General features: G+C 42.2%; 1 protein-coding gene across 3 annotated transcripts; it reads right to left on the reverse strand.

Moving 5' to 3' along the window:
• Positions 1-27,580, reverse strand: LOC142860919 (uncharacterized). 3 transcript variants are annotated; one of them, XM_075992841.1, is made up of 9 exons: positions 22,964-27,580; positions 22,758-22,834; positions 20,981-21,154; positions 18,398-18,730; positions 10,546-14,475; positions 8,044-8,093; positions 5,543-5,651; positions 3,257-3,293; positions 1-1,781 (listed from the first exon to the last, which is right to left on the reverse strand). In XM_075992841.1, the coding sequence occupies exons 3-9, from the start codon at positions 21,027-21,029 to the stop codon at positions 1,613-1,615; spliced, it is 4,677 nt and encodes a 1,558-aa protein (XP_075848956.1). In that variant the 5' UTR covers positions 21,030-21,154; positions 22,758-22,834; positions 22,964-27,580; the 3' UTR covers positions 1-1,612. The 3 variants fall into 3 exon arrangements, with proteins under 3 accessions (XP_075848956.1, XP_075848957.1, XP_075848955.1); XM_075992842.1 differs by having other exon boundaries at positions 20,981-21,149; positions 22,758-27,580; XM_075992840.1 differs by having other exon boundaries at positions 22,758-27,580.
• Between the last annotated feature and the right edge of the window lie 72 nt (positions 27,581-27,652).

The raw sequence follows: 27,652 nt of genomic DNA on the forward strand, positions 1-27,652 counted from the left end.
ATCCTTCCCATTTCCCCTCCAGTCCAAATTCACACCATTTCTTTCTCATTAGAGAACAACCAGACATTTAAACAACAACAAAAAAAAAATACAAACTGGGCAGACAAGCAAGCAAGAATTTACAAAAGCTCATGTGACAGTCAGCAGTCAAGGTCACTGTCAAGGCCAATGACCCATTGCTTCAGCTGTTTCTCCAGACTGTTCCGTTGCAGGTAAGGAGTGAAGTCATTCTTGACAAATAGTACAAACGGTGCTTTAGGTAAATCACTAAATAAATCCATTGGCATTTAACCATTGGTCTTTTCCACCTTAATCTACTTTATTCTTATATTTTTAAAATTTATTACACTTTAGTTATTTAGCATGCACACACATACATTGTTGTATGTGTGTGCATGGATGTGCATGTATGCATGGATGTATGTGCAGGGGTGTGTGTGTGTGTGTGTGTGTGTGTGTGTGTGTGTACAGTTTCAATGCAGAATATGGCGATAAGAGGACAACTAGGTTAAACCAGCACTCAGAAGACAGAAAACTTATATAGAAATTATTACTGCTTTGAAAAGCAGATCTTACCAGCAAACTGTTAATGAAGATACCAATACCACAGCTTTCTTAACTCTTACCAAAAGTAAATATTTGATTGATTTGACAAATTGATTCACTATGAAAATTCTTTGTCTTTCTGAAGTAAATTAGATATAATTTATTTATGATCTGGAGACAATTATAAATTTAGAACTCTGAATGAAACCAATGGTAGCCTCATACGCTGTTGCATTAACATAGGACTTCTCTCAGGCAGAGCCTGTGTCCTGCTCCCCCCTTTCCCCTTCATCTCTGCATTGCCTCCTTCCAGCTCCTGATTCAGAGCCCAGGGGATGAGAGTATAAGGACACTGGTCATCAAGTCAGACTGCGGTGGAAACAGCACTGGTGACCTCAAGCCCTTGGTCAACTATTTTCTTCCCTGATGTCTGCCTGGTTCATACTCACCATGGTAACCTCTCCTGACATAAAACACCCATCCTTATCCTAAAATCAAGCAGATAAAAATGCACCATATTTTATATATCATGAGCCATTAAAAAGCATACAGACTTTTAGGCTCCTTTCTGTTTATGTAACAGAGAAATTAAAACCTGTAGTTCCCATGACTTAAGTCCTTTTGGAAAAGGTGAGGAAAAGAACTTTTGAGTTACAATAAAATAAATAAAATATAATCACAAAATACTTCTAAATCAAGTTTTGCCTTCCCTTTAATTTTTTTTTATTTTTAAATCCTATTCCTCTCTTCTTGGTGCTTTTAATAACTAAGATAGGTTATTTCCTGCATTACCAATGATTGCCTTTCATGGACCCAAGACTTAAGGAGTCAAAAAAAAAACCCACAAGAAATTCTCAAGTATTCATGTTTGAGAGTGTGTGTGTGTGTGTGTGTGTGTGTGTGTGTGTGGCAGGACTGGGTACTATATTAACAGTGACTATGCACATGAACACCCAGGGGACCACCTTCTGCCACTGTTGCTGGCAACTAGGGACACCAGAAGAACTGACACAGAAAATAGTCCTGTAGCTTAATGGGTGTCCCTCATGGCGATACCCCAACACTTTCATCTGCAGACTTGGAATGTTGTCAACTTAGAGGGCCACTGGGAGTTTATCCTGGCGTAGAAATTGTCTTCAATCGTGTAGACTATATCTTTGGTGGGGAGTTGCAGTGTACTCTCGAAAGCTTCATTCATATAAGCATGGAAGACGACCGAGCTGAAAAGAGAGTGGCTGAAAAAGATCAAGAAGGTCACTTTTCAGGTCGGAGCAGAGTTTTCGCTTATGATTCAGTAAGATTGGGTATGCATGAGTGCAGGAGCCCCATCCACAAAAACTGTAACAGGAAGTGAATAGCACCACACAGGGACCCGTTAGTAATATCATAGAGACATTTGCTCGATAAACATCAGACACAGAAAGAAACATTTAACAAAGCAAGTTGATATTGACATCCATTGGGATACTCATGTAATAGAACACAAAAGTCAGATATCTAAAAAGACAGATAGCTAACATCATAGGGAGTTACCTAATCAAGCTGTGCACGTGGGAACTGGGCTAAGAGCCGGATGACTGCTGTATTTACAGCTTAGGACTGTGGCTCTTTAGAAAGGGTTAGGAGGGCCTGGTGACCCATGCTGGATCCCTGGGCCCACAGAAAGGCAGAAGGAGCAAACCAGCTTCACAAAGTTGTTCTCTGGCCTTCACAGGTGCCATGGAACCTGTGTGTGTGCACATAAACACACCACCACCACCACCTCCTACCACAACAAAAGATAAGTAAGTTATTGTTAAAAGTGCTTTTAAAATCTACATAGCATCTGCACACTCCAATGCTAACATAGACAAGAAATATGTAAAGCAATGAAGCAGGGCTTTTCCACAGGGGTTGGTGGTCTGGGAAACAGTTGCAAAGTGTACAGTCTGGGGCACACTCGTGTCCACCACATGCACAAAACCATCAGGCACTGTAGGGAGAGGAACTAATGTTGGGACAGAGTTACTGGTGTTTGAAAGCTGGCCTTTCCCATTAGATGGGGGGGGGTTACCCTGATAGTCAAAGTGGACTGCTTTGTGAGCTTCCTAGAACTCATAAAGCAGCAAATCAGAGAAGAAAACAGGCTAACTTTAACTCATGGGTAGTGTTTTGGCAGAGTGGCGTTTTGTTGTCTGAACACTGGCCATCTCTACAACTGAAATGTAGAACCAATCAGTCACATCTCTACTGTTGAAATGTAGAACCAGTCAGGCACATGAAGAGTACATGTGCTGTCATTTACAAAGAAGATGGGACCAAGTTTTTCTCTGTGTAGTTCAGTTTCACACGTACAAATACGGAAACAGCTTAGGCTCAGATGAGCCAATATGACAACTGACAGGAAATGGTCTTGGACTTTTTTGTTTTGATCTTCACTTTTGTATTGTTTTAGATTTTATCTGGCCCTTCCTTCCTTCCTTCTTTCCTTTCTTTGAAAGAAGGAGAACATAGCATTGGGTGGGTTGGGAAGTGGCATGACCTGAGAGGAGTTCGTAGAGGGAAAGGAACATGAGCAAAGTATATATGAAAAAATAATTAAAAATAAGTAAATAAAAAAGAAGGGGAAAGAATGGGAGAAAGAGGAGGAGAAAAGAAAAGAAAGAAAGGAACAAGGAGAAATCCACAAGATGACAAGCTTCCAAGCAATCGACACAAGGTGACAACTTACACCTCTGGCTTCCTCTTCTTTCTCCTGTGTCTGCACTCTGAAACGGAGGGGGGGGGCAGTTAGGTGGAGTTAAATTGAACATGTCATCAATCACATTCATGATCTTTTCTTCTAAGCAAGACTATTGTTTCTGTTTATAATTGAACCATTCCCTGGTAAAGTGGGAAGGTCATCTGTTCCTCCACCATACAGAAAGTCTTTCCTCTGCCTTTTCGGTTTGATGCACTCACCCAGATACCATTCCTAATGTGCTAGAATGGCGTTGGTAAATTCTTTCACTGAAAGAAATGAAGTCTGGGGTTTGAAACTGGCTGCTGGAGATAAGCTTAAACATCGACTCCCTGAATGACCTGAGACACAAGGTCCTGCTAATGGTTTCTTCCATCAAGGACTGTTTTTAAAATGTCACTATAATGGCTTTGGTTCCTTCCATAATGTTCTTCAGAAGTATGCACCACTAAAATATAACTTACTTTCCACTTGCTGTTAAAGACCTTTAACTCCCAGTAGCCACCCTCAGGGGAGAATAAACAGCTTTGGGCTAAGAAAGTGAACATATTTGTAGTATTTTACACAATTTATACTCCCCCCTTTAAAACATTATCTTGCTATTTTATTCTAAGCTAGTCATAACCTATGATTCTTCTATATCAGTAGTCTGCATCCTGGGATTATAGGTGTGCAACTAAGAGTCAGCTTAAATAATCATTACGAATAACCAAGTTCTAAATATTAGAGAGAAACTTCCTGATGTTTGACACATGCATTCTTATTCCCAAATTTCTACACAGTCATGCGAAACAGGTCAGTAATGAGCTCATGTGTGGTATCTTGAAATGACAATAACTGACATTCTTATACAGGGAATGGGCTAGACAGACAGGAACGCCTGTGCATTCCCACAAACCCTGTAGGAAAGGGTCAAGCAGGCCTGAGTGCCACTGTCGAAGAATTCTGTTCAGGGGTTAGTCATGCAGTTTTCCCTCCAATGCCCTATTTGCCTCTTCTATTAGAAATGTTCCAGAATATTCAACAGTATCATCACAGGGACAAAAACAGATCTGCAGGCTAGAAGAGAACACACTATAGGTCTCACAATGGTCCCTTGCCTGCCAGATCTCAAGCCTGTTTCTTTAAAAACTTATTCTTTCTTTCTTTCTCTCTGTGTGTGTGTATGTATGTGTGATTGTGTGTGTATTATTGTGTGTATGTGCATATGCATGCACGTGTGTGTGTGTGTCTGAATATGTACTCTACAAAGAAAGTGCCTAAATCTAGAGGTATCCCCATGTGGATGTAATAACAGGTAGTTGAGAGTCACCCACCCAGGTTCTGGGATAGATCTCACATCCTCTATAGGAGCAGTCAACCGCCTAAGTGCTGAACCATCTCTTCAGTCCCGATTTCTTTATGGTAAGTGTAATTTTTTCTCTTGAGGTGGCCAGCAATTGAAATATAAAGCATATGCTGTAAACCCAAATACAGAGACAAAAGTCTAAGAACTTCAACACTGGCCTCAGCAACACTGTAAGTACAGAGCCAGCCTGGGATATATAAGTCAGAAGGTTTCAAAAATTACAAAAGAAATAAATCAAACAAACAATCATACTTAGAATGAGCCACCAGTATTTAAGCTTTACAAGTTACATGAAACAGGAATCCTGATGATGTACTGTAACAGTGTTCACTGAGCATGTCCCAAGTGTTAGAATCTCAGTGCACAGTAGGTCCTAACACATCCCTGGGATCCACAAGGGACTGCAATATGTATCCTGCATTGGGGAACACAGGGAAGAACCCCGTGACATGTGGAGTTCCTTGCAGGCAGTCAGAACGGCTGAGAAGCCTTGCTCTAGTTCCTTGGTCTGGGAAGTAGACATAAAATGCACTGTCTTCCACCACAGGGCTAATGAAGACAGAGGAAGTGCCATCTTGAAAGAAATGTGGGAAGACACCATTAGGCAAGAGAAGCTGTGGAGTAAGCATTTTCCTACCATCAAATTCTGTGCTCAGAACCGTTCTCCCTAGTCACTGCTCTGCTTTATATGACAAATCTCCTAGACTGTGAGGCCGAGCTCTGGATACTCAGAATCAGGTACAGGACCTCTTTGTTTCAGAGTTTAAGGCCCAGCAGGACCCCACTTTCCTCAGTGGATTTAAAGTGGTTTTTCACTATGCCGCAAGTATAAAAGATTTTGCTCTGCCAAAATTCCTTGGATTGTGTGACCATTTTCCAGGGAGACCCATTCCCAGCCCTAACAATGAGACCTTGATAAAGCTACTCACTTAAGATCATCAGGATGCCCATGAGAAGCAACAGCCCAACAGACACGGAGATTCCGATGTAGAGGCCCTTAGTGGAAATCACCAGGGGGCGGGGTGTAGGGATCTCTTCCTAAGGAAACATCAATCATTGAAGAGATGCCAAATGAGATGAGCAGAAAACACACCCCAGACCTCAACCTAGACTCTTCCCTCCATTTTCTGTGGCTAATCTAGAATATGCAAGTATGTGGGAGTGTGCACCTTGATTCCCAGCACTTGAGAGGCAGAGGCAGAAGATTATCTGAGAGTTCCAAGACAGCCTGGTCTACATAGCAGTTCTGGGACAGCCAGGGCCACATAGAGAGATCATGCATTTAAATGAAATAGAATAGAACACGCAAGTAAACCAAACAACCTGAGCTGGTACTAAGTTGTTCGACTCTAGAAAACACAAACTTCAAAGTGTCTAGGAGAAAGATGAAAATGTTTTCTCTGTGGTTTGAGGTGACAACATGGTTGCATATCTTGTGGGTGATTTTATCTGCATCAATATTATATTATATATCAGTAGGTTATTCCTCTATTGAGAAAAACAGTGGCTCCTTTCTCAGTCAATGTTCTGATGTTCCCAGCCAGTGCTCAGCTACTGAGCCTGGTCTTTCCTCAAAAATCGTAACTGTCTTGTAAAATTCTGGACTCTATGTTTTTCTTTTTCTTTCTTTTTTTCTTTGTTTTTGGTTTTGGTTTTTGAGACAGGGTCTTACTTCTCACTACATAGTCACAGCTCTGCTGAACTCTGAATAGACCAGGCTGCCCCCGAACTCACAAAGATGGGCCAGACTTTATCTATTTATGGCTGGGATTAAAGCCATGGTCCACCATGCCCAGCAAGATCTACAGCTTTTTAAAAAAAAAAATACTCAGAAGAAACTGCTCCAACGCAGCCTGATTACCACCTTGTGATCAGACAGAAATGCAGAATCTCCCTAGTGCCCTGGTGCAGGGGATCAGGGATAAACACACACTGGAATAAGCAGGAGACAGGTGGGCAGCAGGTGAGACCTCTCTAATCTACTAACTGTAAACAGAGCCCATGGATGGTTTAACTGCAAGGAAAGGGAGATCAGAGACCAGGTCTTTTTCCATGTATGAGCCTCGTCTCTGGAGTCACAATCCAGGCTCATCTGTTTAGTCAGGGAGACCATAGAAGTGTTAGCTAAGTTCTGTGAGTGCCGTCTCTACGTCCTCAAACATGTTCAGTGGATTCCTGGGAAAGGGATTCTCAGGTCCTTCTTGACAAACACTGTAGGTATATAAAGTAATATGTGTTGGTTTTGAGACAGTATCATGTGTATTCTAACTGACCTGGTACTCACTATGTAGCCAATACAATGAACTTTGGCTCCCCCCGCATACACCTCCTGAGTACCTGGATCACAGGTGAGCTCATCATGCCTTCATAAACATTTACTTCATAACATTTTCCTGACTATGAATGGCAGCAATGGCTATTCTTTCTCATACATCTTCAAATATTTTTTTCAACTTTTTCATGAGCTGAAGTCTAGAAAGTTGATCTACAGGTTCCGGATGTGTGCTGCTATTGCTAGGCACACCTGTAATCCCAGAACTTGAGAAGCTGAGACAAGAGGGTCAGGAGTTCTTGATCATTCTCATCTCCATGGAGAATTCAAGGCCAACCTGGTCTCCAGGAGACCCTGTTCCAAAAACAAGCAAATCAAAAACCTAGACACAGCACACAAGGTGTGTCTCTGTGCACTGTTCTCAATGCACCTAGAGTCAGACTGACAGCTTCAGAGTCCAGATCTGTTAGTTCTTGTTTTGAGTTTAATTCTATTTCTTCTTGCTGGTAAAGCTGACTGTTCTGCAGTTAAGTGAGCTCAGGTACGACTACACCATGCAAGGTTCTGCTAAACACAGCACGTCTGTTCAATTAGCAATCCTTTCGACATGGTGTGATGGCTTCTGATATTGTACTAGTATATGCAAATACGGTATGCTAATTTAGTCTCCTCTAGTTAATTCATTCTTTTTATTTTAATGTAACTTTTAAACATAGAAAATGAATCAGTCTCTCTGTGTGTCCTTGCCTCCCTTCATTGCTTGTAAAATATCACTTATTGGGCATCGCTGACAAACTTGCCCATCAAAATAAACTTGACACTCTTTTTAGAGTCAAATTCTTCTCTTATTTTCATGCGATTTATCATATATATAAAATATTGTCTTGATCTCTCTTGGATTGTTGAGACAAGTTCTCATGGTGGACTCAAGCTGACCTTGTAGTCCAGGCTATCCTCAAATTTAGTATCTCCTGTGTCAGCTTCCTGGATCCTACGATAAAGGAAGAAACAACTATGCTCGCCTCTTTTTCTCTTCTATTTCTTCTTCTTCTTTTGAGACAAAAGTCTGTAAATTGATTTACAGAGTCTCTAAGGGCAACACAATTCCAGGAAGATAGAAGAGAATCTTGTTATTAACACAGAGAGGGATTTGCTTACAGTGTGATTATTCCAAGGGAGATGTGAAGATGTCACAGTTTCAGTGTAAACTGTTCAAAAAGAATGAAAATTGTCATTAGAATAATGTTATACGTTCATTATAGACACTACACATATTCATACCAACTTCTATGGAGAATTAAATGTTAAATAACATGATCAAAAGCTATAGCATCAGACTAAATACCAGTATTTTGTTAAATTTATCTAGAAAGTTATATATCTTAATGTTTCTGTTCCTCTCTCCCTCTCTCCCTCCCCCCCCCCCTCTCAATAATACATATACATGCCCAGGTAGTCTATAAGACTGAGTATGGCTGTCCAGTTTGCATGGCATATAGTGCATATGCAAATGAAGGAGCAAGTTTTACATCGATTATTCAATATCTCATGAAAAGCTTTTGGGCTCATATTTTTAACAACAAATCGCTTTTGAATGGGTTGTTGAAGAGAGTAACTTCTAAATAGTGACAATATTATCTTTTTAAATAAAACACTTATAAAAGAAAAAAATTAGGTGAAGCAGAGTACTTAAATTTGGAACAGCCTAAGGTCCCACCTTCTCTCTACTTCCATATTAGCTGAAGATTCTAAGTGCACAAAGGCCATACACACACTGAAACATCAGGATGACTCTACTCAGAATGAGAGGAACTACCCTGACATCCGAACAGCTTGTGCGTTCTTATCTAATGTGTCAGTTTGCCTTGGCCTGATCAGAATTGCTTCAGAAATCACCTGTACTATCACTCACAAGTGGACGTGCCACACATGATGTGAGGGTTGGGATTTCGTGTGGCAAGAGAGACACTGAACTTCAGTCTGATTTTGGGGTGTTTCTGAGATACCTTTTTTGGAATTCTGTATGTAAAGAATTCTCATCCTGCTGAGTCACAGCGATAAACAAATGGTTTACATCCTAACAGTGGGTGCCCAGTTTCATTTTATTCTTGGAAAAGCACACATCAGATGGTTATACATTTGTAATTTTAGTAAATGTCAGAAATATCTGCTGAAAGTGCGTGCGTACACACACATGCATACAAACACACACACACACACACACACACACACAATGCCCAAACAGTGAGTGGTACAGCTACAGGTCTATGGGACTCCCAGTTCCTGCCAAAGCTGGCACTGCCAAGCATGAGTACATGTGGTTGGCCTTGGCCTCCTGATTCTCACCTTCCATTTTTACTCATTGGGGGCGCACTTCCAAGGAGCCAAAGGCAATGACTAGGTTTAGGAAACATCTACAGTCTAGAGTCTTTTTGTATCTTAAGCACGACCTTCCAGGTATAAGAAAAAGTGACTCAAATATTAAATAAATATTAAAATGAATAAATTAAATAAATATTAATTTCAACACTGACAGGCATGGGGGCAAACACCTTCCATTACTTGAAGAGGCAGGAAGACCTCTGTGACTTCAGTCGACATCATGAGATCCATGACAGCCAAGTTGAGATCCTAGCTCAACAAAATAGAATTCAACTAATATCACTCTAGCTGGTCACATTATCATGTCAGCTGTTACTGCTTTTCTAAATCTCTGTTTTCCATAAAGTCAGGAACTTGTTCTCCAAACTCAGCTGATGAGCCAATCCCCTGATGCAAGCAAAAGCTAAGTCTTGAAAAGTTTGCCAGTCTCGAGAGATCCTCACAGTTCTCCAGTGTTTACAGCGGCCTGGAGCAAAATGGGTTCTCTCACAAATCCTTATGTTCTAAAATCCCAATCTAAAATCTAGGGCCCTCTGCAAATTCGGCTTGTAGCCCAGTACTACAGAGTCCTCTTATTTAAGTGAATAGAGGACAAACTATCTAAATATAAATCTCAGAGCCTATGGCTGGAGTTATGACCCCAGAGTCAGAAGAATCAGCTTCCAACTCAAGTGAACAGGGAGAGAGACTGAGCCACTTTCTGTCTCCATAACTTCCACCATGAACTGTCTGTCCCTGTCACCATGAAAGAGGGACAGATCACACCTATATAGGACACAAGTGACTGAGAATTAAACACTGCAACATGAAGCATGTAGCATGCTGCCTGGTGCTCAGGAAACATTGAATGTCAATTTTACTACACTATGGCCTTGGCTGCATGGCCCAATTTCAGAATATCTGAAAAGGGTTCGATTGTGCCTACCCAGACACTAGTTCTCAGTCATTCTTTCTTTACTTTTTCATCAGAAAGTCATGCCCCACTGTCCCAGATTCCTAACATCCTCATCAGCTATCCTAGATTAATGATCAACCTAAATCTGGCTAGTACTGAATCCTGGAAAATCTCATATAGAGAGATGGGTGTCCTCCAGGTTCAAATTGTTACAGAACAGGTGGTGCACATACAAAGACTAGAGAACCATGGACAAAGTGAAGTCAACGTTTAGAACCCAATTAAGACTCCTTCACCTAGATCATACTTATGACTGCCTTGTTGTCTGTGTCCTACAGAACTCTATGAGAAGGCCTCTGATTGATAAAACACACAAATTTTACCTGGTTCGGAAGTCTGCCTGTCTACTGGTAGTGGAGAAGTAGAGGTAGAGATTGTGGTTGATTTTGGAGTATTTGTGGGTATCCTTGTAGTAATTGTGCGTTTTTTGGTAGTTGAGGGTCTCCTTGTAGTAGTTGTGGGGTTGATCATAGTCAAGGTTCTCTGTGGAATAGTTGTGTGTTTTGTCATAGTTGCTGTTCTCTGTGGAGTAGTTGTAGATTTTATAGAAGGGGTGGGTCTTCTTGAAGTGGGTTTGGGTTTTATGGTTGTTAGGGGTCTACTTGGAATAGATGTAGGTTTTATAGGAGGTGTGGGTCTTCGTGGAGTAGTCATGGGTTTTATGGTTGTTGATGATCTCCTCGGAGTAGTTGTGACTTTTGTGGTAGTTGAGGGACTCCTTGTAGTAATTATGGGTTTTACGGTTGTTGGGGGTCTACTTGGAATAGTTGTGGGGATTATGGTAATTGTGGGTCTCCTTGGAGTTGTTGTGGGGTTTGTAGTAGTTGACAGTCTTTTTGTAGTAGTTGTGGGTTTTGTGGTAGCTGAGGGTTCCCTTGTAGTAATTGTGAGTTCTCTGGTAGTTGAGGGTCTCTTTGTAGTAATTGTAGGTTTTGCAGTTGTTCGGGATCTACATGGAATAGTTGTGGGGATTGTAGTAATTGTGGGTTCTATAGTAGTTGTGGGGCTTGTGGTCGTTGAGGGTCTCCTTGTAGTAGTTGTTGGGTTTGTGGTAGATAATGGCCTCTTTGTAGTAGTTGTGGGTTTTGTGGTAGCTGAGGGTCTCCATGAGGTAGTTTTGGGGTTTGTCAAAGTAGAGGTACTCCTTGTAGTAATTATGGGGTTTGTTGTTGTAGAGGGTCTCCTTGTAGTAGCTGTTGCGTTTATAGTTGTTGATGGTCTCCTTGTAGTAGTTGTGGAGTTTGTGGTAGCGGAGGTTTTCCTTGTAGTACTTGTGGGGTTTGTCATAGTAAAGGGTCTCCTTGTAGTAGTTATGGGGTTTGTCATAGTTGAGGGTCTCTTTGTAGTAGTTGTGGGTTTTGTGGTGGCTGAGGATTTCCATGTAGTAGTTATGGGGTTTGTCATAGTAGAGGGTCTACTTGTAGTAGTTGGTGTGTTTGTAGTAGTTGATGGTCTCTTTGTAGTAGTTGTAGGTTTTGTGGTAGCTGAGGATCTCCATGAGGTAGTTTTGGGATTTGTCATAGTAGAGGGTCTCCTTGTAGTAGTTATAGGGTTTGTTGTGGTAGAGGGTCTCCTTGTAGTAGTTGTTGGGTTTGTAGTAGTTGATGGTCTCATTGTAGTAGTTGTGTGTTTTGTGGTAGCTGAGGATCTCCATGTAGTAGTTGTAGGGTTTGTCATAGTAGGGGGTCTCCTTGTAGTAGTTATGGGGTTTGTCGTAGTTGAGGGTCTCCTTATTGTAGTTGTTGCATTTGTAGTAGTTGATGGTCTCCTTGTAGTAGTTGTGGGTTTTGTGGTAGCTGAGGATTTCCATGTAGCAGGGTTTGTCATAGTAGAGGGTCTCCTTGTAGTAGTTATGAGGTTTGTCATAGTAGAGGGTCTCCTTGTAATAGTTATGGGGTTTGTCATAGTAGAGGTTCTTCTAGTAGTAGTTGTTGCATTTGTAGTAGTTGATGGTCTCTTTGTAGCAGTTGTGGGTTTTGTGGTAGCAGACAATCCCCATGTAGTAGTTGTGGGGTTTATCATAGTAGAGGGTCTCCTTGTAGCAGTTGTTGCATTTGTAGTAGTTGATAGTCTCGTAGTAGTTGTGGGTTTTCTGGTAGCTGAGGATTTCCTTGTAGTACTTGTGGGGTTTGTCATAGTAGAGGGTCTCTTTGTAGTAGTTATGGGGTTTGTCATAGTAGAGGGTTTACTTGTAGTAGTTGTTGGGTTTGTAGTAGTTGATGGTCTCTTTGTAGTAGTTGTAGGTTTTGTGGTAGCTGAGGATCTCCATGTAGTAGTTTTGGGATTTGTCATAGTAGAGGGTCTCCTTGTAGTAGTTGTTGGTTTTTTAGTAGTTGATGGTCTCCTTGTAGTAGTTGTGGGGTTTATGGTAGTTGAGGATCTCCTTGTAGTAATTCTGGATTTTATGGTTGTTGGTGGTCTTCTTGGAATAGTTGTGGGTATTTTGGGGATTGTTGGGTTTGAGGGGATTATGGGGATTGAGGGAATTGAGGGGTTTATGGGGATTATCGGGGTTTCAGAGATTATGGGTCTCCCTGGAGTAGTTTTGGGGTATGTAGTAGTTGATGGTCTCCTTGTAGTAGTAATGGGATTTGTTGTAGTTGAGGGTCTCCTTTGAGTAGTTGTGGGTTTTGTGGGAGTTGAGAGTCTCCTTGTAGTAATTATGGGTTCTTTGGTAGTTGAGGGTCTCTTTGTAGTAGTTGTAGGTTTTGTGGTAGTTGTTCTCTTTATAGTAATTGTGGGGTTTGTGGTTGTTAAAGGTCTCCTTGTAGTAGTTGTGGGGTTTGTCATAGTTGCTGGTCTCTGTGAAGTAGTTATGGATTTTATAGGAGGTGTCAGTCTTCTTGAAGTAATTTTGGGTTTTATGGTTGTTGAGGGACTACTTGGATTAAATGTGGGTTTTATAGGAGGTGTGGGTCTTCTTGGAGTTGTCATGGGTTTCATGGTTGTTGATGGTCTCCTCAGAGTAGTTGTAGGTTTTTTGGTAATTGTGGGTCTCCTTGGAGTAGTTGTTGGGTTTGTAGTAGTTGATGTTCTCTTAGTAGTAGTTGTGGATTTTGTGGCAGTTGAGTGTCTCCTTGTAGTAATTGTGGGTTCTGTGGTAATTGAGGGTCTCTTTGTAGTAGTTGTGGGTTTTGTGGTAGTTGAGGTTCTCCTTGTAGTAGTTGTATGTTTTGTGGTAGTTGGTGGTTTCCTTGTAGTAGTTGTGGGTTTTGTAGTAGCTGAGGTTCTTGTAGTAGTTGTGGGTTTTGTGGTAGTTGAGGTTCTCCTTGTAGTAATTGTGGATTTTGTGGTAGTTGATGGTTTCCTTGTAGCAGTTGTGGATTTTGTTGCAATTGATGGTCTCCTTGTAGTAATTGTGGGTTTTGTGGTAATTGAGAATCTTTTTGTAGTAATTGTGGGTTTTGTGGTAGTTGCTGATCTCTGTGGAGCAGCTGTAGATTTTGTCATAGTTGAGAGTCTCTTTGGAATAGTTGTATGTTTTGTCATAGATGTTGGTTGTTGTGGGGTAGTTGTGGATTTTATAGGAGGTGTAAGTCTTCTTGAAGTAGTTTTGGGATTTATGGTTGTTGGTGGCCTACTTGGATTAGAGGTGGTTTTTATAGGAGGTGTGGGTTTTCTTGGAGTAATCAGGTGTTCTATGGTTGTTGATGGTCTTCTTGTAGTAGTTGTGGGTTTTGTGATAGCTGAGGTTCTCATTGTCGTAGTTGTTGGTTTTGTGGTAACTGAAGGTCTCCTTGTAGTACTAGTGTATTTTGTAGTAGTTGAGGGTCTTTTTGGAATAGTTGTGGGTTTTGTGGTAGCTGAGGATTTTCTTGTAGTAGTGGTGGGGTTTGTGGTAGTTGAGGGTTTCCTTGTAATAGTTGTGGGTTTTGTTGTAGCTGAGGGTCTGTTTGTAGTAGTTGTGGATTTTCTGATAGTTAAGGGTCTTCTTGTAGGAGTTGTGCATGTTATCGTAGTTGAGGGTCTCCTTGTAGTAGTTGTGTATTTTGTGGTAGGTGAGGGTCTCCTTGGAGTCATTGTGAGCTTTGAAGTGGTTGAGGGTCTCCTTCTAGTAGTTATATGTTTTGGAGTGGTTGAGAGTCTCCTTGTGGTAGCTGTGGGTATTTTAGTTGTTCCTGGTTTCCTTGGAGTAGAGATGAGTTTCCTGTGTGTAGTTCTGGTGTGCCTTGAAGAAGTTCTGGGTCCATTGATAGGTTTGAATGCACTTGTAATTGTAACTCTTCTTGAAGAACTTGTTGGAACTCCTGGATCTAGAAATCAATATAAAAGCAAAGGTCAGCCAAGCAAGAGAAAGAAGAGCCTTAGACACACCCCTCCCTCACATATCAGGTAGAGGCTGTCTCTGGGCAGATGCTCCTCTCCTGAACTTCTGCTCTTTGTCATTGACCACCTAGGATGTGGAAGGGCTGGGCTGTGGAGACAGCTCATCAATAGGAGGCAGCTGCACCGACAACCTGGAGATGAGAACGGGGCCCACATCCCTACTGAAACATGTTCTAAGTGATAGGTCAGATGCTCACATTTCTCTCAGCATCTCTGTGACACTGAGAGGGTGTTGGGAACTGGGACTGAGTGTGTTCCTCTCAAGGGCGACTGACTTCACCCCCTGACTGCACTCTGAGCATGTTCTAGTCTAGAGAGAACATACACACAGTGCTGCATCACAAGGCTAACTAGGCTAGTTGGCCCGCAAGAGGTCCCATGCAAGGCCCAACACTAAATTATGGGCATATTTGTATAGGGAAGAGACACAGTTGTCTATGGTTTCTTCCAAACTGAGAGAAACGGTGAATATTTCTTATCAAAAAAATTTTGGTACCAAGAGTTTCAGAATTTGAGTAATTCTGAAAATTTTGTAAAAGTTTTTTTATAGCTCACATATGGGGCTCAAGTCTAAATATGGATAGATGTAGCATTCATTGCATACACTTTATATACATAGCTTATAGGGAGATTTATAAACTATTGATAATTCTATGTATGAATACTTCATGGCATTGAATTTTTCAGTTATATTACCAAGGCCTTGTCCAAGAGGTTTTAGATATTGAAGCACTGCAGACCTCATATTGGGACAAAGCAGCTTTAACCTGCAATTCACAAATTAGGAAAAGAATCAGAAGTGCTGCAGGAATCCAAGCAGCTCACTGATGCTCAGGGAGTGCACAGAATGCCAAGGCTGGAGTTGAGGGGAAACGGTGCCTGGAGGAAAGAGCCCATAACTAAGTCCAGAAGGAGCACACAGTGCTGATGTCAGCTGACTTCCACACAAGCAGCTCTTAGTGATGCTAACTCAGCTGACTACAACATAAACCCTGAGAACTGGGAACAACGTCTCTGAACACTTCTCTCCAGTAGAAGTGGTGGCATTTGAATCGAGCCAGGTTTTGCCTCCAAAGAAGGAAAAGAAATGAATTTACCTGTTATAGGTAGGAAGCTAGAAGAAGTAGAGTCCAGCCCACGGTTAAAATTTAAAAATTGTATTTCTTCATTTCTTTCTGTTGTCTCTGTCTCTCTGTCTCTGTCTCTCTGTTTCTGTCTCTGTCTCTCTAGTGTGTGTGTGTGTGTGTGTGTGTGTGTGTGTGTGTGTGTGTGTGATTGTGTGTGTATGCGCGCGCACGCAATTTTTCATGGCCAACGTGTTAAGGTCAGACAACAGAATGAGAGAGTTGGTTCTCACCTTCTCCCAAATAGGCTGCAATAACTGAATTCCGGTAATCAAGCTTGGCCATAGGAACTTTTACCCACTCTTGTGGTTTGAAAGAAAATGTCCCCAAAAGGAGTGGCACTATTAGGAGGTGTTTCTTTGTTGGAGTAGGTATGGTATTGCTGGAGGAAGTGTGTTAATATGGAGGCAGGCTTTCAGGTCTCCTGTGATCTAACTATACCAGGGGAGACTGTTCACTCCCTGTTGCCTGTGGGTCAAGATGTAGGACTCTCAGCTCCTTCTCCAGCACCATGCCTGCCCGCATGCCACCATGTCGCACTGTGAGGATAATGGACTGAACCTCTGAAACTGTAGCCAACCCAACTGAAAGTTTTTCCTTTGTAAGAGTTGCCATGGTCATGGTGTCTCAGCAATAGAAACCATAACTAAGCCAGCCACTGAGCCATTTCACCGGTCTTCAAGCCCCTTTCCTACAGAGGGCTAGATAGTTATGTGTCAAAACATAGGTGTTCAGGAGAATGTATTCATGTCAATCACTTTGAAAATCACTGCTGATAACATAGCAAGGAGTGGGTGTGGCTGTGTTAGAACAAAACTGTTCACATTATTCGATTCAAACTGTTCACAGTATTCAATTCAAACGGTTCACACTATTCAATCCCAACTGTTCACACTATTCTGTTCAAACTGTTCACACTATCCGATTCAAACTGTTCACACTATCTGATTCAAACTGTTCGCACTATTCTATTCAAGCTGTTCACACTGCTCGATCAAACTGTTCACACTATTTGATTCCAACTGTTCACACTATTCAATCCAAACTATTCACACTATTTGATTCAAACTGTTCACACTATCTGATTCAAACTGTTCGCACTATTCGATTCAATCTGTTCACACTGCTCAATCAAACTGTTCACACTATTTGATTCAAACTGTTCACACTATTTGATTCAAATTATTAGATTGTGATTGAGTCTACTGTGTGGGCAGAGGTTTAAGCACAATGCAAACCTTCCCTAGATTGAATGAATCTCTCATAGAGAAATGTAAGCATGGGAACATTCTAGTCATAAGTCCTCTATGAGAACAACCAGGAAAGAAGCCACCAGTTTGGGAGCTTTGTTCTGGGGCAATTTTCCTCCCAGGTAGATGGGAACATCCAAAGGAGCTAATGAGGGTCCTAAGGCATGGGAAGAGGAAGCTTGGTGTGTTAAAATACACAGGAAATCATAAAAAGTCATAGTTAAGGATGAAAGAGTCACTTTTGAACCCCTTAACTAGCCAGAGGACTTGTCAACACTAACGTGTGAAATGGTTTCTACACTCGATACCAGCACACTGTCAATAATTTTAAGCAGCTGGGCACTGTAATAGGCTTTTGAGCCCATCCGTCAAAAGACAGAGGCAGTTGGATCTGCGAATTCAAGGATAGTCTGGTCTACTTGAGAGACCCTGACTGTCCACATCATGCGGTGAGGTTCCGTGTCAAAACTAAACAGGTCAATAAGAAGCAAGGCACAAACTGCCAAGGCTGAACAATGACGAACGATGTGGATGTGCTGGATTTTAAAAGAAGAGATAAGCTAGAATTGCTGTCGATTGTCAATGTGAGCCCTTAGCAACAGAGATTAGGGGATATCAGCAGAAGAAGCTGCATCCTCGTGGCTCTGCTCTTTCTATGAAAATGATGGTGTATCGCAAAGAAAAGTGTGATGATTTAAGAACTGGGGCTTTCATGAACTTCCCACTGGTCCCCCCTAGACAGGTGCTGGGAGAAAAACACTTTCCCTCGTGGCCATGTTCTTGTACAAAAGGATAATTTTGTGACAAGATGGGAGGACTCTTTTAAAGCCCAAGGCAGGACAGACCTGGAGTGGAACTCTGGTCCTCCTATGCGTGTGGCCCGTGCTCAGCAAGGTCAGCTGACCCTTGTGGAAGCCAGCTCATCAGTGCAGCAGCTCCCTGCATGGCCTGCTTTTCAGGTCAGAGCTGCTGGGCTTTTACAGTGTAGAGAACAGGTGACTTAAAGTCACAAGACACTGACTCTGAGGCAGAGGACAGTCTTTCGTTCAGGTCACTCAGCTTAGGTAAAGCTCCCTGCTGAGTTTCAGGATGGAGAGCAGATGCAGTTTCCTGGACCAACAAGATGGTCCCGCATACAGTTATGACCTGGATCCTGACTTAGCCCATGGTCTTGCATTAGGCTGATCTTAGCACTTACAAATGAATAAACAAGTAGGTGGTATACAACCGAATTATCAGGACTAAAGTGCTATAGGCTGGAAAGCCAGGAGGGCATCGCTATCAAAGAACAGCCTGAGATACATGAGATTATGTCATTAAAAAAAATAATAAAAGCAAGTGTTTAATCATAAGCATGGTTATAAGAACCTCCGTTACCTTGTTCTAGGAAAAGAACAAATCTCAAGTAAACAGGAGACTCGGTTCCCTGGCAGGTTCCCCTGTAGGACATAAATAAGGCAGCAAGGCACACTCACCCGGCTGAACTTTTAGTGAGGCCGTCAGTCTCTGTACGCCATTCCATCCCTTCTTCTCCACTCGACAGCAGTAGAGCCCGCTGTCCCTCTCAGTGGCGTTCTCTATGGTCAAGGACACATCTCCTTGAAGAAGCTGCCCCTTCAGCTGGTAGCGACGGTCTGTCCGATAGACTCTGTGTCCATCGGTCCAGATGAGTGTTTGTCCGCATGTATCCCCACATTCCCCTTGGCCCCAACACACGGAGGAGATCCCATCAGACACTGGATAAGAACATGGCAGTGTCACAGGGTGGCCCACCACTCCAGGGACTTCTGGGAAGGAATCCACAGCCACTGTGATAAGAAGGTGAAATTGGAGAATGAGCACTCAACAGTTTCCTACAATGGATTCTACTTCTTCATCTTGTTCCCAGTTTTCCTTTTGGCTCAACTGTGGCTAAACCTGGGGCATGGGAGGTAAGTGTTCTATTTCCAGCCCCAGCCTTCCTTTGCATGTTTGTCTGTAGCATTTTCATAGCTTAACATTTTCACTAGAAACAATTCTCTGTTTGCTTATTCTTCAGCATGTGTGTGGGAAAAGCAACTTACTGCACTGTATTATATTCACACTGTATCTATTTAATTTTTTGTATTTATTTATTTATTTCCCTTTCTTTCTCTCCTTCCTTCATTTCATTCTATCTTTTATTCTTTTTTTCTTTTTGCGACAGAGCTCACTAGGTAGTTCTCACAGGCCTAGAACTCTCTATGTAGACTAGGCTAGCCTGAAACCCATACAGATCCAGCTACCTCCGCCTTCTGACTGCCAAGATTAAAGGCATGTACCACCATGCCTGACCTCTTGGTTTGTTTTTAGACAGAGTGTTGCTGTGTAGCCCAGGCTGACTCATACTCACTATCCTCTTGCCTCAGACTCCTGAGAACTGGGACTATATGCGTGTACCACTTGACATTAGCTCTAATTCCTAAACTTTTAAAATTGTTCTTCCAGACGTTGTACATGATGAAGTATGTGTTCCTGCCAAACTGGAATTTGAAGGTAAAGTCAGGAAACTAGTGAGTTCAAGACCAACCTGGGCTTTGAGGCTCAGTCTCAAACCATCTCTAACCCCCCTCAGTGCTATTGAAAATGAAACCATTAACTTCACCCACCTCTCCTATACAAAGAGTAGGGTCCAGTTTTGTTTACAGCATCACTGATTTAAAGGCAGAATTTTACGAACTTCAACATTAGTTTTCAGAATGGCTTTTGTTTGTTCATATGGTTTCACTGCCTTTTTGGGACACAGTCTCTCTATGTAACCTTGGCTAGCCTCAGTATTTAGAAGTCTGTAATAGAACTGGCTGTCTGAATTCATGGAGATCTGCCTGCCTCTACCTCCCCAGTGCTGGGATTAAAGATGTGCATCACCAGGGCAAACTCAGAATGGGCCTTGTAATACCATCTGGAGGACTGAGGCTTTAGGATTAGTTCCCCCAGAAAACAAACAAACAAACAAACAAACAAACAGAGCAAGGGTCCCTGCTTACATGTTGGTACCATTTCAGGAACTGAATAACACTCAATTATAAAGTAAGACCACAAACTCAGAATATTAACTCAAAAACTAAACCATGCATCTTTTAAACCTAAAGTAGTAATTTTAATATGAATCTGTTGAGATCGTGGATTGAAATTCCTATTACCAATTGTTTCCAAGTCAGGGAGCTCTGAGGGCTGAAGATGCAGCTCAGAGGACCATGCTTACCTCACTCATGCCAGCCTCTGGGTTGGTTCCCAGCACAGGAGCAAACAGCGGACTGAGAGATTCACTAAATAGTCACCTATATTCAGGCTCAGGTCATGAGTTTGGGACATGGTCTGAGAAAGCACACTTCTTATTCTATAAAACGAGTGTTCAACAAGAGTGCATTTCCCACTGGGACACTCATTCCCTCATTTTGCCTTACAAGTTTTAGGATCACAAACATAACACATATTATAATAAAATTATAGAAATTATGAAAAGAATTAATGACCTTCCACAACCCCACTTCCCAGAGGTTAGATTGTAAAGTTAGAACGTGTATCAGGTGTAGGGGCTCACACCTATAATCTCAGCTCTTGGGAGGTAGGGGCAGGAGGATCAGAGGTTTGAGGTCATTCTCTGCTGTCTGTTATGTCTGGGGCAGCCAAGGCTATCATGGATCCTGTCCCAGATAATGTAATGCAATTCACTGTTTTCCCCAATATCCCAGAATGTGTTCGGTTACTATTTGTAATTAAATAATTGAGAACGAGGGGGGGTTGACAGCATATAGGCCAAATGAAGGTTAGGTTGCCTATTCATAGCCTTTCTTCAGCCCTCATGCATTGACTACAACATGCATGTACATGTCCTCACCCTTACTTGAATGTAGACTGCATGTACATATATTCATCACTTACCTGATAGTCTTGCAGATATTATTTTTTTAATTGAGATAGGTTAAGAAATCTCTATGGAGCTACAATTTCATTTTGGTTCCTTGCTGTAATACAGATCCCAGGGACCTGTTTTTTTTTTCCAAACCCCTATCCTCCTAGCCATCCCTCTCACTTACCTGGGAGAAGGAGTAAGAGGCCTGAAACGAGGACTTGTGGATGCATCATGATGTCGACAACCACAAGACACTCTGGTTGGCTTGGACCCTCGCCTCATGGAATCTGGGCAGGTCTTAATTCTCAGAAGGCAGCTTATCATCACATCCTGGTGGGGTGATTTATGTGGGTCTACTCTGACAATGAGAAGAACCCACAATCAAAGACTTCAGCGAGGGCTCTGTGCCTTCCCATGGACAAGGAAAACTAACTGTCCTCCCAATCAGCCTCTTCCCAGTCCTTCCCCACATACAGACATCAGTCTAACTCCTGGTCTTGGCACAAATAAGAAGGCAAACAGAAATTTGAAGGTAGAAATGAGGGTGTTCCCTTGGTAGAACCCTAAGCAAGGACCAGCCTCTAAGGGTGGTGCCCTTGCCCTCTCGTGGACTCAGGGCTGTTCCCACTTAACCCTGAGAGGTTGGTCCCTAAGCCTTTCTAAGCACATTGTCTCACACAGGCCAAAGACAAGGGTTTTGGAGTTTTTCCTTTTAGTTTCATTGTAACCACTACCAGACTGGGTTGAGGGAGAATGAATGAATATTACTCTCATGTTAATATTAAAACATTAATATTAGGCTGCCACAATGGATCCTGGTTAAGAGTGCCCACTGCTCTAACAGAAAAGCGGAGAGAGGTTCCAGAACCCATGTTGGGATGCTCACAGCCACTATCCCTGGAGATGCAGAAGACCCAAACATTCTTTAGATTCTGTTGCCCTAATATAACATCACCACACATAGACACACACAGATGAACAAACTTAAAACAGTAAACATACATCCGAAAAATAGTAATATGCTTATAACAACTTTAAAGTCATATATTTATAAAATTAGAAGGTATCTGATTTACTACAGTAAATACTAACATAACACTAAGATTTTACTTATTTCATATATCTGTTTACTGTAGCCAACAAAATACATGATTCTATGAACCTACACTCTATCAGTGAGTCAAAAGACCTTTGATTCTCTGAATCAAAAAAAAAAAAACATAGCACAAGCTAAGGGAGCTTTTGTGGCAGGTTTGGACGGAGTATCGTGTGACGTTACCCTGGGCTGTCCAGCTTAAATGGACTTTCTAAAAGCTGCCCATCTTCCTGGACTGACCACCTCCTTCCCATGTCCAACATTCCAACTAAAGCAAACTTCAGTTCCTCCTGCCCTTGGCTTCTTCACCCTGTATCCCAAAACCTCAAGAGTCTTCAGGTGACTGAGGGTTTTCACACTGCAATACAGCTATTTCTTACACAATTTCCTAATTCACAAACAAAAAAAAGTTCAGTGTACATCACAGCAAATATTTGTATGCCCTCTTCTCCCTGGTCTCATTTGGCTATTATTATTATGCAATATTACATGTTACTTATAGACACTGGCCTCAATAATTAGGGCTCAATCCAAGAGTAGCAAACTCTTTTTTACAGCTTCTTTTTCTGATTTATCATATTAACGCTGCTTAAGCAGACTTTAATAGCTCATCTATGGAAGTCCTTTTAAATGACACTTTATCTTCCAAGTCCAGTTAAGTGAGGCTTTATCTTCGAAGATGCCAAAGAACTCTATTGGAGGCTAAGTTTCCCTAATGTTTAGAGGCTCACTCCCCATTGTCCTAACGTACCACCCACAATCCCACAGCATCCCATATGTAACTCCATATGGTCCAGAAACTGCACAGAGCACTATCCTGATTGTGTCTCTCTAATGTGAGTCTGTAGAAGAAGCCCCTGCTTACCTGGTACTTAAGAGAGTGGAAACTTCATGTTACAGCTTCTCCTTCTCGTCCTCTGCTGCTGATGGATGCTTCCAGAACTATTTGCAGATAAAGAGGAACCTCTCTTATAAGTCCATCCTTATCTCCCAGCCATGCTTTCACCTGTTCTGTCTGAAAACTGAGTCTCGTCAGTTCTCTAATCCACCTCCTAGATAGCATCTACTCACCGACATGGACAGACCGTAGGAGAACGCAAGTGAGCAGGAGCTTCGCTAATGTGCCCCTGGGCTTGTTCCCAACTGCAGCAAAGATCTTCTTCACCTGAGGTGTGACCGTGCTGCTTTTGAGAAGACTGGAGAATGAAGGGACTTTAGCACCTGGACCAACCCTCTCGATTTACAGTGAATAAACCACACTCTGGAAAGAAGACTAAACTGTAGGGAACAGGAGTCCCTGGAGCAAGAGCACAAGGAACACCAGGCTCTTATTCTATCCCCTGGATGCCATTTAATTAACAGCGCTGTAAAAATTGGTTACCGTAGCTTAAGTTAGCATGGAACAAATGAAAGAATACATCCGGCCCACTGTGTACGACTACTTCCCCTTCGGCAACTAGAGGATAATATGTTGTTAAAGCAAGTGTTTCTAACAACAATTATGAATTCTGAGGGTGTCTTCACTCCTAAAAACCAAATAAGTAATAAACTAGCAACCAACCAACTGTGAATGGTCTTCTGAAGACACTGAGGACAAGGCCACAGATCTGTTTGGAGCTAAAACTTCTGGCCCATCACCATCTGCGTGGGTGTAAGATGCTGCCCCTACAGCCATTTGGGGGAGACAGATGGGTCACAGGGACTCAATAACATCAGGCTTTACTAAACGAAGTTAGGACAATCATTTAGGTTTTAAGTTGGGTGTTGTTTTTTGTGGGGTTTTTTGTTGTTGTTGTTGTTGTTTTCTTTGGTTTGGTTTTGTTTCTCAGGGGTTTTTTTGGTTTGTTTGTTTGTTTTTGTTTTTGTTTTTGAACAGGGTCTCACTACATAAGACAGGCTGGCCTAAGATTCCCTTGTAGTCATAGATGATCGTGTACTGATCCCTCTTCCTCCACTGCCGCTGGATCACAGTTGTGTGCTGCCTCCCCTGGGTTCTGCTGAGTTGAGGATCCAATGGAGGGCTTCATGCATGCCTGCAAAGTCCCCTAAAACTGAGTTACAGCCACAGCCTGGATTATAACATGTATTATGTGTCAGCCACACTGACTTTCCCTCCTCTGCTTTTAGGATGTCTCTTGGTCAAGGCATCCCTTCCATGGCTTTTCCCTTTCTTAGGACATTTCTCTCTGATGGCTTGAAAAAGCAGCCTCATACCTTTCTGTCTCCAGTTTACATTTGTTGTCTGTAACAACAAATCTCTAGTCCAGTTACTGTCCTGGAGAGCTCATTACAAAATAACCTTATCTCAGAAGTAGTCACTAATAGCATGCCGTATCATAGGGGCCTACACAATGCTTCACTCAGGTCTCTTGATGTGTAACAAATGGAAAATCACACTTAAGGTGGAAGAAGTGTGAACACTTCTTAATGATTTATCTAGCTATTCCATGTTGAGAATAGAATACCTTAATGTGTTATATATAATGCTGTCTAGACTCCACGACCTCCCACAGCTCCTGAGCCCTAAACTGAACAGCCCAAGCCCGAATGAAGTTTATGCTGGATTGTGTCAAATTGTCTTGGATGGAGTCTTTAAATAAGGCCAATCTGATTAATAACAATGTGTATTTATGAAGACTATCAGCATTTTATTAGGACTATATGACAAAATATTTTCAAGAAATGTAAGTGAAAAACTAATTACCTATTTCATAGGAGCCCATTTTTGTAAAATCATCACAGCCCAATGTGACACATTTGCATACATGCGTTGGTATGTTTAAATGCCATGGGAAAAATCCCACCAGATTCTTCAAAGCATTTGTGGAGTAACAGGGTGGGGGAAAACTTTTAGTTTGAAGCTCTATTCTCTTTTCTATATTTCTGAAAAATGTTATTTGATTGTGTGTGTGTTTTAGTGCATGCATGTATGCCACAAGCTTGGATGAGCTCACAGATATCAGAAGCTGGTCTTGGATTATCTGGAACTGGAGGTACAAGCAGTTTAAAGATGTCATGAGGGTGCTAGGACCTGAACCTAGGGCTCTCCACCACTGAACCATCCCTCCAACCCTGAAGCTCTATGTTAACATATTGTTTGAATATTTAAGAAGACTCACTAATGTACTAATACAGCTAATAAATGCAGATTTATACATTTAAAAAAATTTAAATACATATTTGTGTGTGTGTATGAGTGTGTGTGTGTGTGTGTGTGTGTGTGTGTGTGTGTGTGTGTGTGTGAGTGTGGGTATGCCACATATATGAATTCCTTTGGAGGCCATAAGAAGGCATTTGTTTCCTTGAGGTTGGATTTGCAGGACATTTTGAGCTACCTAATATAGATGCTGGGGGAACAAATCATTTCCTCTAAAGGAGAGATAACTACTCTTAAGTGGGAAGGCAGATCTCCAAACCCATGGTACGGATTTCAAACATTAAACCAACCAACAAACAAACAAATAACAAATGCAAACAGATGAGTGGCAGCTGCCCACAGGCTGGAGCCTTTTGTCAGTACAAAGCAAACTGAGTAGCAGCATCCATCCCTTTCTATGCCGTCTCTACACGCTATGCCGTCAGCTGGCTCACTCAACTGCCGTCGTGTTTTGCATGTGATGGGCTGCTGCTGTAGAATATTATTTGCATGTGATGGGCTGCTGCTGTAGAATATTATTTGAAAGTGTGTTGCTTTTGTTTATGCTGCATTTGTTTAACCCTGAGAAGCTGTGTTACTTTGCCTGTCTAAAACACCTGATGGTCCTAATAAAGAGCTGAACAGCCAGTAGCGAGGAAGGAGGAAGGATAGGTGGACCTGGCAGGCAGAGAGGATAAACATGCAGGGTTCTTCATTTTGATCAAGGCTCCATGGTGTGTACGGTACTGGCATTCGAGGAAACTCGTGTTTAGGGACACTTGCAGTTCTGCTGCAGATCCAGATTATTTCAGGATAAAGAGCTGAACAACAGCAACAAGGAAATTAACAATCCAAAGAGATCCGTATCTTCCCGGAATACTGCAGCTAGCTTTCAGCAGGCTGCCCTGCCCAGAGACTCCTTGTGACGGCCTGACTGGAAAGGAGCAGCTAGAAGGGTGTAGATGTCAGATTCAGAGACTTTACCTGAGCTTCCAGGATGATGAGGCTGCTGCTTGTGTATTGGGAATTCTTAGCCTGAGGAGGATGGTTGATGTCATCGTTAGAAAGAACAGTGAAAACTTCAGAGAATTCCCTGAGGCCTGGAGCAGACAGGCCCTGAAGCCCCTCATCCTCAGCCTTCCTTCCACCACAGCTCAGCCAACAGCAGGTCAGGAGAGTTTGGCTAAAGTCTATGGTGAACTTTACCTTAACCAAATTGCTGCAGCCCAGCAGAGGTGCTGATGTAGAAATCGATTATAGAACAAACATGTAGGAAACAGTCTTTCCAGAGCTGCCCAGTTCCTTTTACTTTTTACTGAAGAGTTTTGTGTGCAAGCTCAGCTCACAGCTGAGCAGTGGTGACATCGGTATGTCACAGATGGCAGGAGGGAGATACAGGGATGGTCATGGCAAGGATGGTTGTAACAGCACACGTTTGGCAGCATGTTAAATATCTACCAGTGGGAAAGCAGGTAATAAATGTGATGCATTCATGATATAAGCCACGAGCCTGAGTAATCATCTGGGTATAGAATGCCAGAAGTCACACACTACTGAGAAAATAAAGTGCAGATCCATGCATGCAGAAAGGCTCCTCGGGGTGGGTGTATTTCCAGTAACAACAAAGTGTCCAGAGGCTTTGATTTGGGGCTCTAGGAAGGGGGAGTATGGGAATGGAAGAGGTGGGAAAGAGAATCACAGTTCCACACACATCTTAGATGCCTTCACTGTTTCCCTATATAGCCTCTTTCATATAAATGTATTATAAAGTAATTAATGTTAAACTGTAAAATAACCTCCAAGTAGTTTGAAATGTACAGCTTCTTACTTGTCAAGTGTGTTTGTTCACTATGTTGACAGAGACAGAGATACATAAAGAGAACCACACAGACAGAGATTGATTGATTAAGCGGCTCCTTTTTGACCAGAGAGCAGACCACTTGCTCAAATCCCAGAGAGGTAGGCCATTTTTCCAGGCAACAATGCCCATTTTCCTGACTGTCAGCTTCCCTTAGCCCTGTCACTCCGTATTCACAGAACTGATCCACAATTCTCCCCATCATGGTGGCTCTGAACAGGAATATTCCAGACACAGTGCATGGGAACTGAGACAAGGTAACCTCACAGAGTCTGACTCCAACCAGCTAGCCCAGAAGCTCTGCAATTCTCTGTATCCCAGCCTGACCTAAACTTATGCAACCCAGGGAAGGATGGAAATCATGGCCATCCTCCTGCCTCAGTTTCCTGAGGGCTAGGATTACTGGTGTGAACCTCTAACCCTGACATGTTTGTTTTTTGAGAAAATGTATCAATGCTCAGAATGCCCTCAAAATTGCTTATGTAGCTCAGTCTGACCTCACCCTTTCAGTTCTCCTGTTCCTGAGTTCCAGAATTATAGCCATGTGGAATTATATGAGGTATTAATGCATATTATATGGAACCAGATAATAATGAACCATATTTCCAGAGACAGGAGAAAACATACATGCCTCTAATGGTGACATTAGACTCAACTCCCATCTATTTATCTATGACAAAAATTAAAACCCCGATTTCCCAGGATTTGTGTCCCTCAGGGAAGGTAAGGAAAGTGGCATTTTGAGTTACAATAAAATAGACAAGCC

This window comes from Microtus pennsylvanicus, chromosome 11 (assembly GCF_037038515.1).
Source record: "Microtus pennsylvanicus isolate mMicPen1 chromosome 11, mMicPen1.hap1, whole genome shotgun sequence".
NCBI lineage: Eukaryota > Metazoa > Chordata > Mammalia > Rodentia > Cricetidae > Microtus > Microtus pennsylvanicus.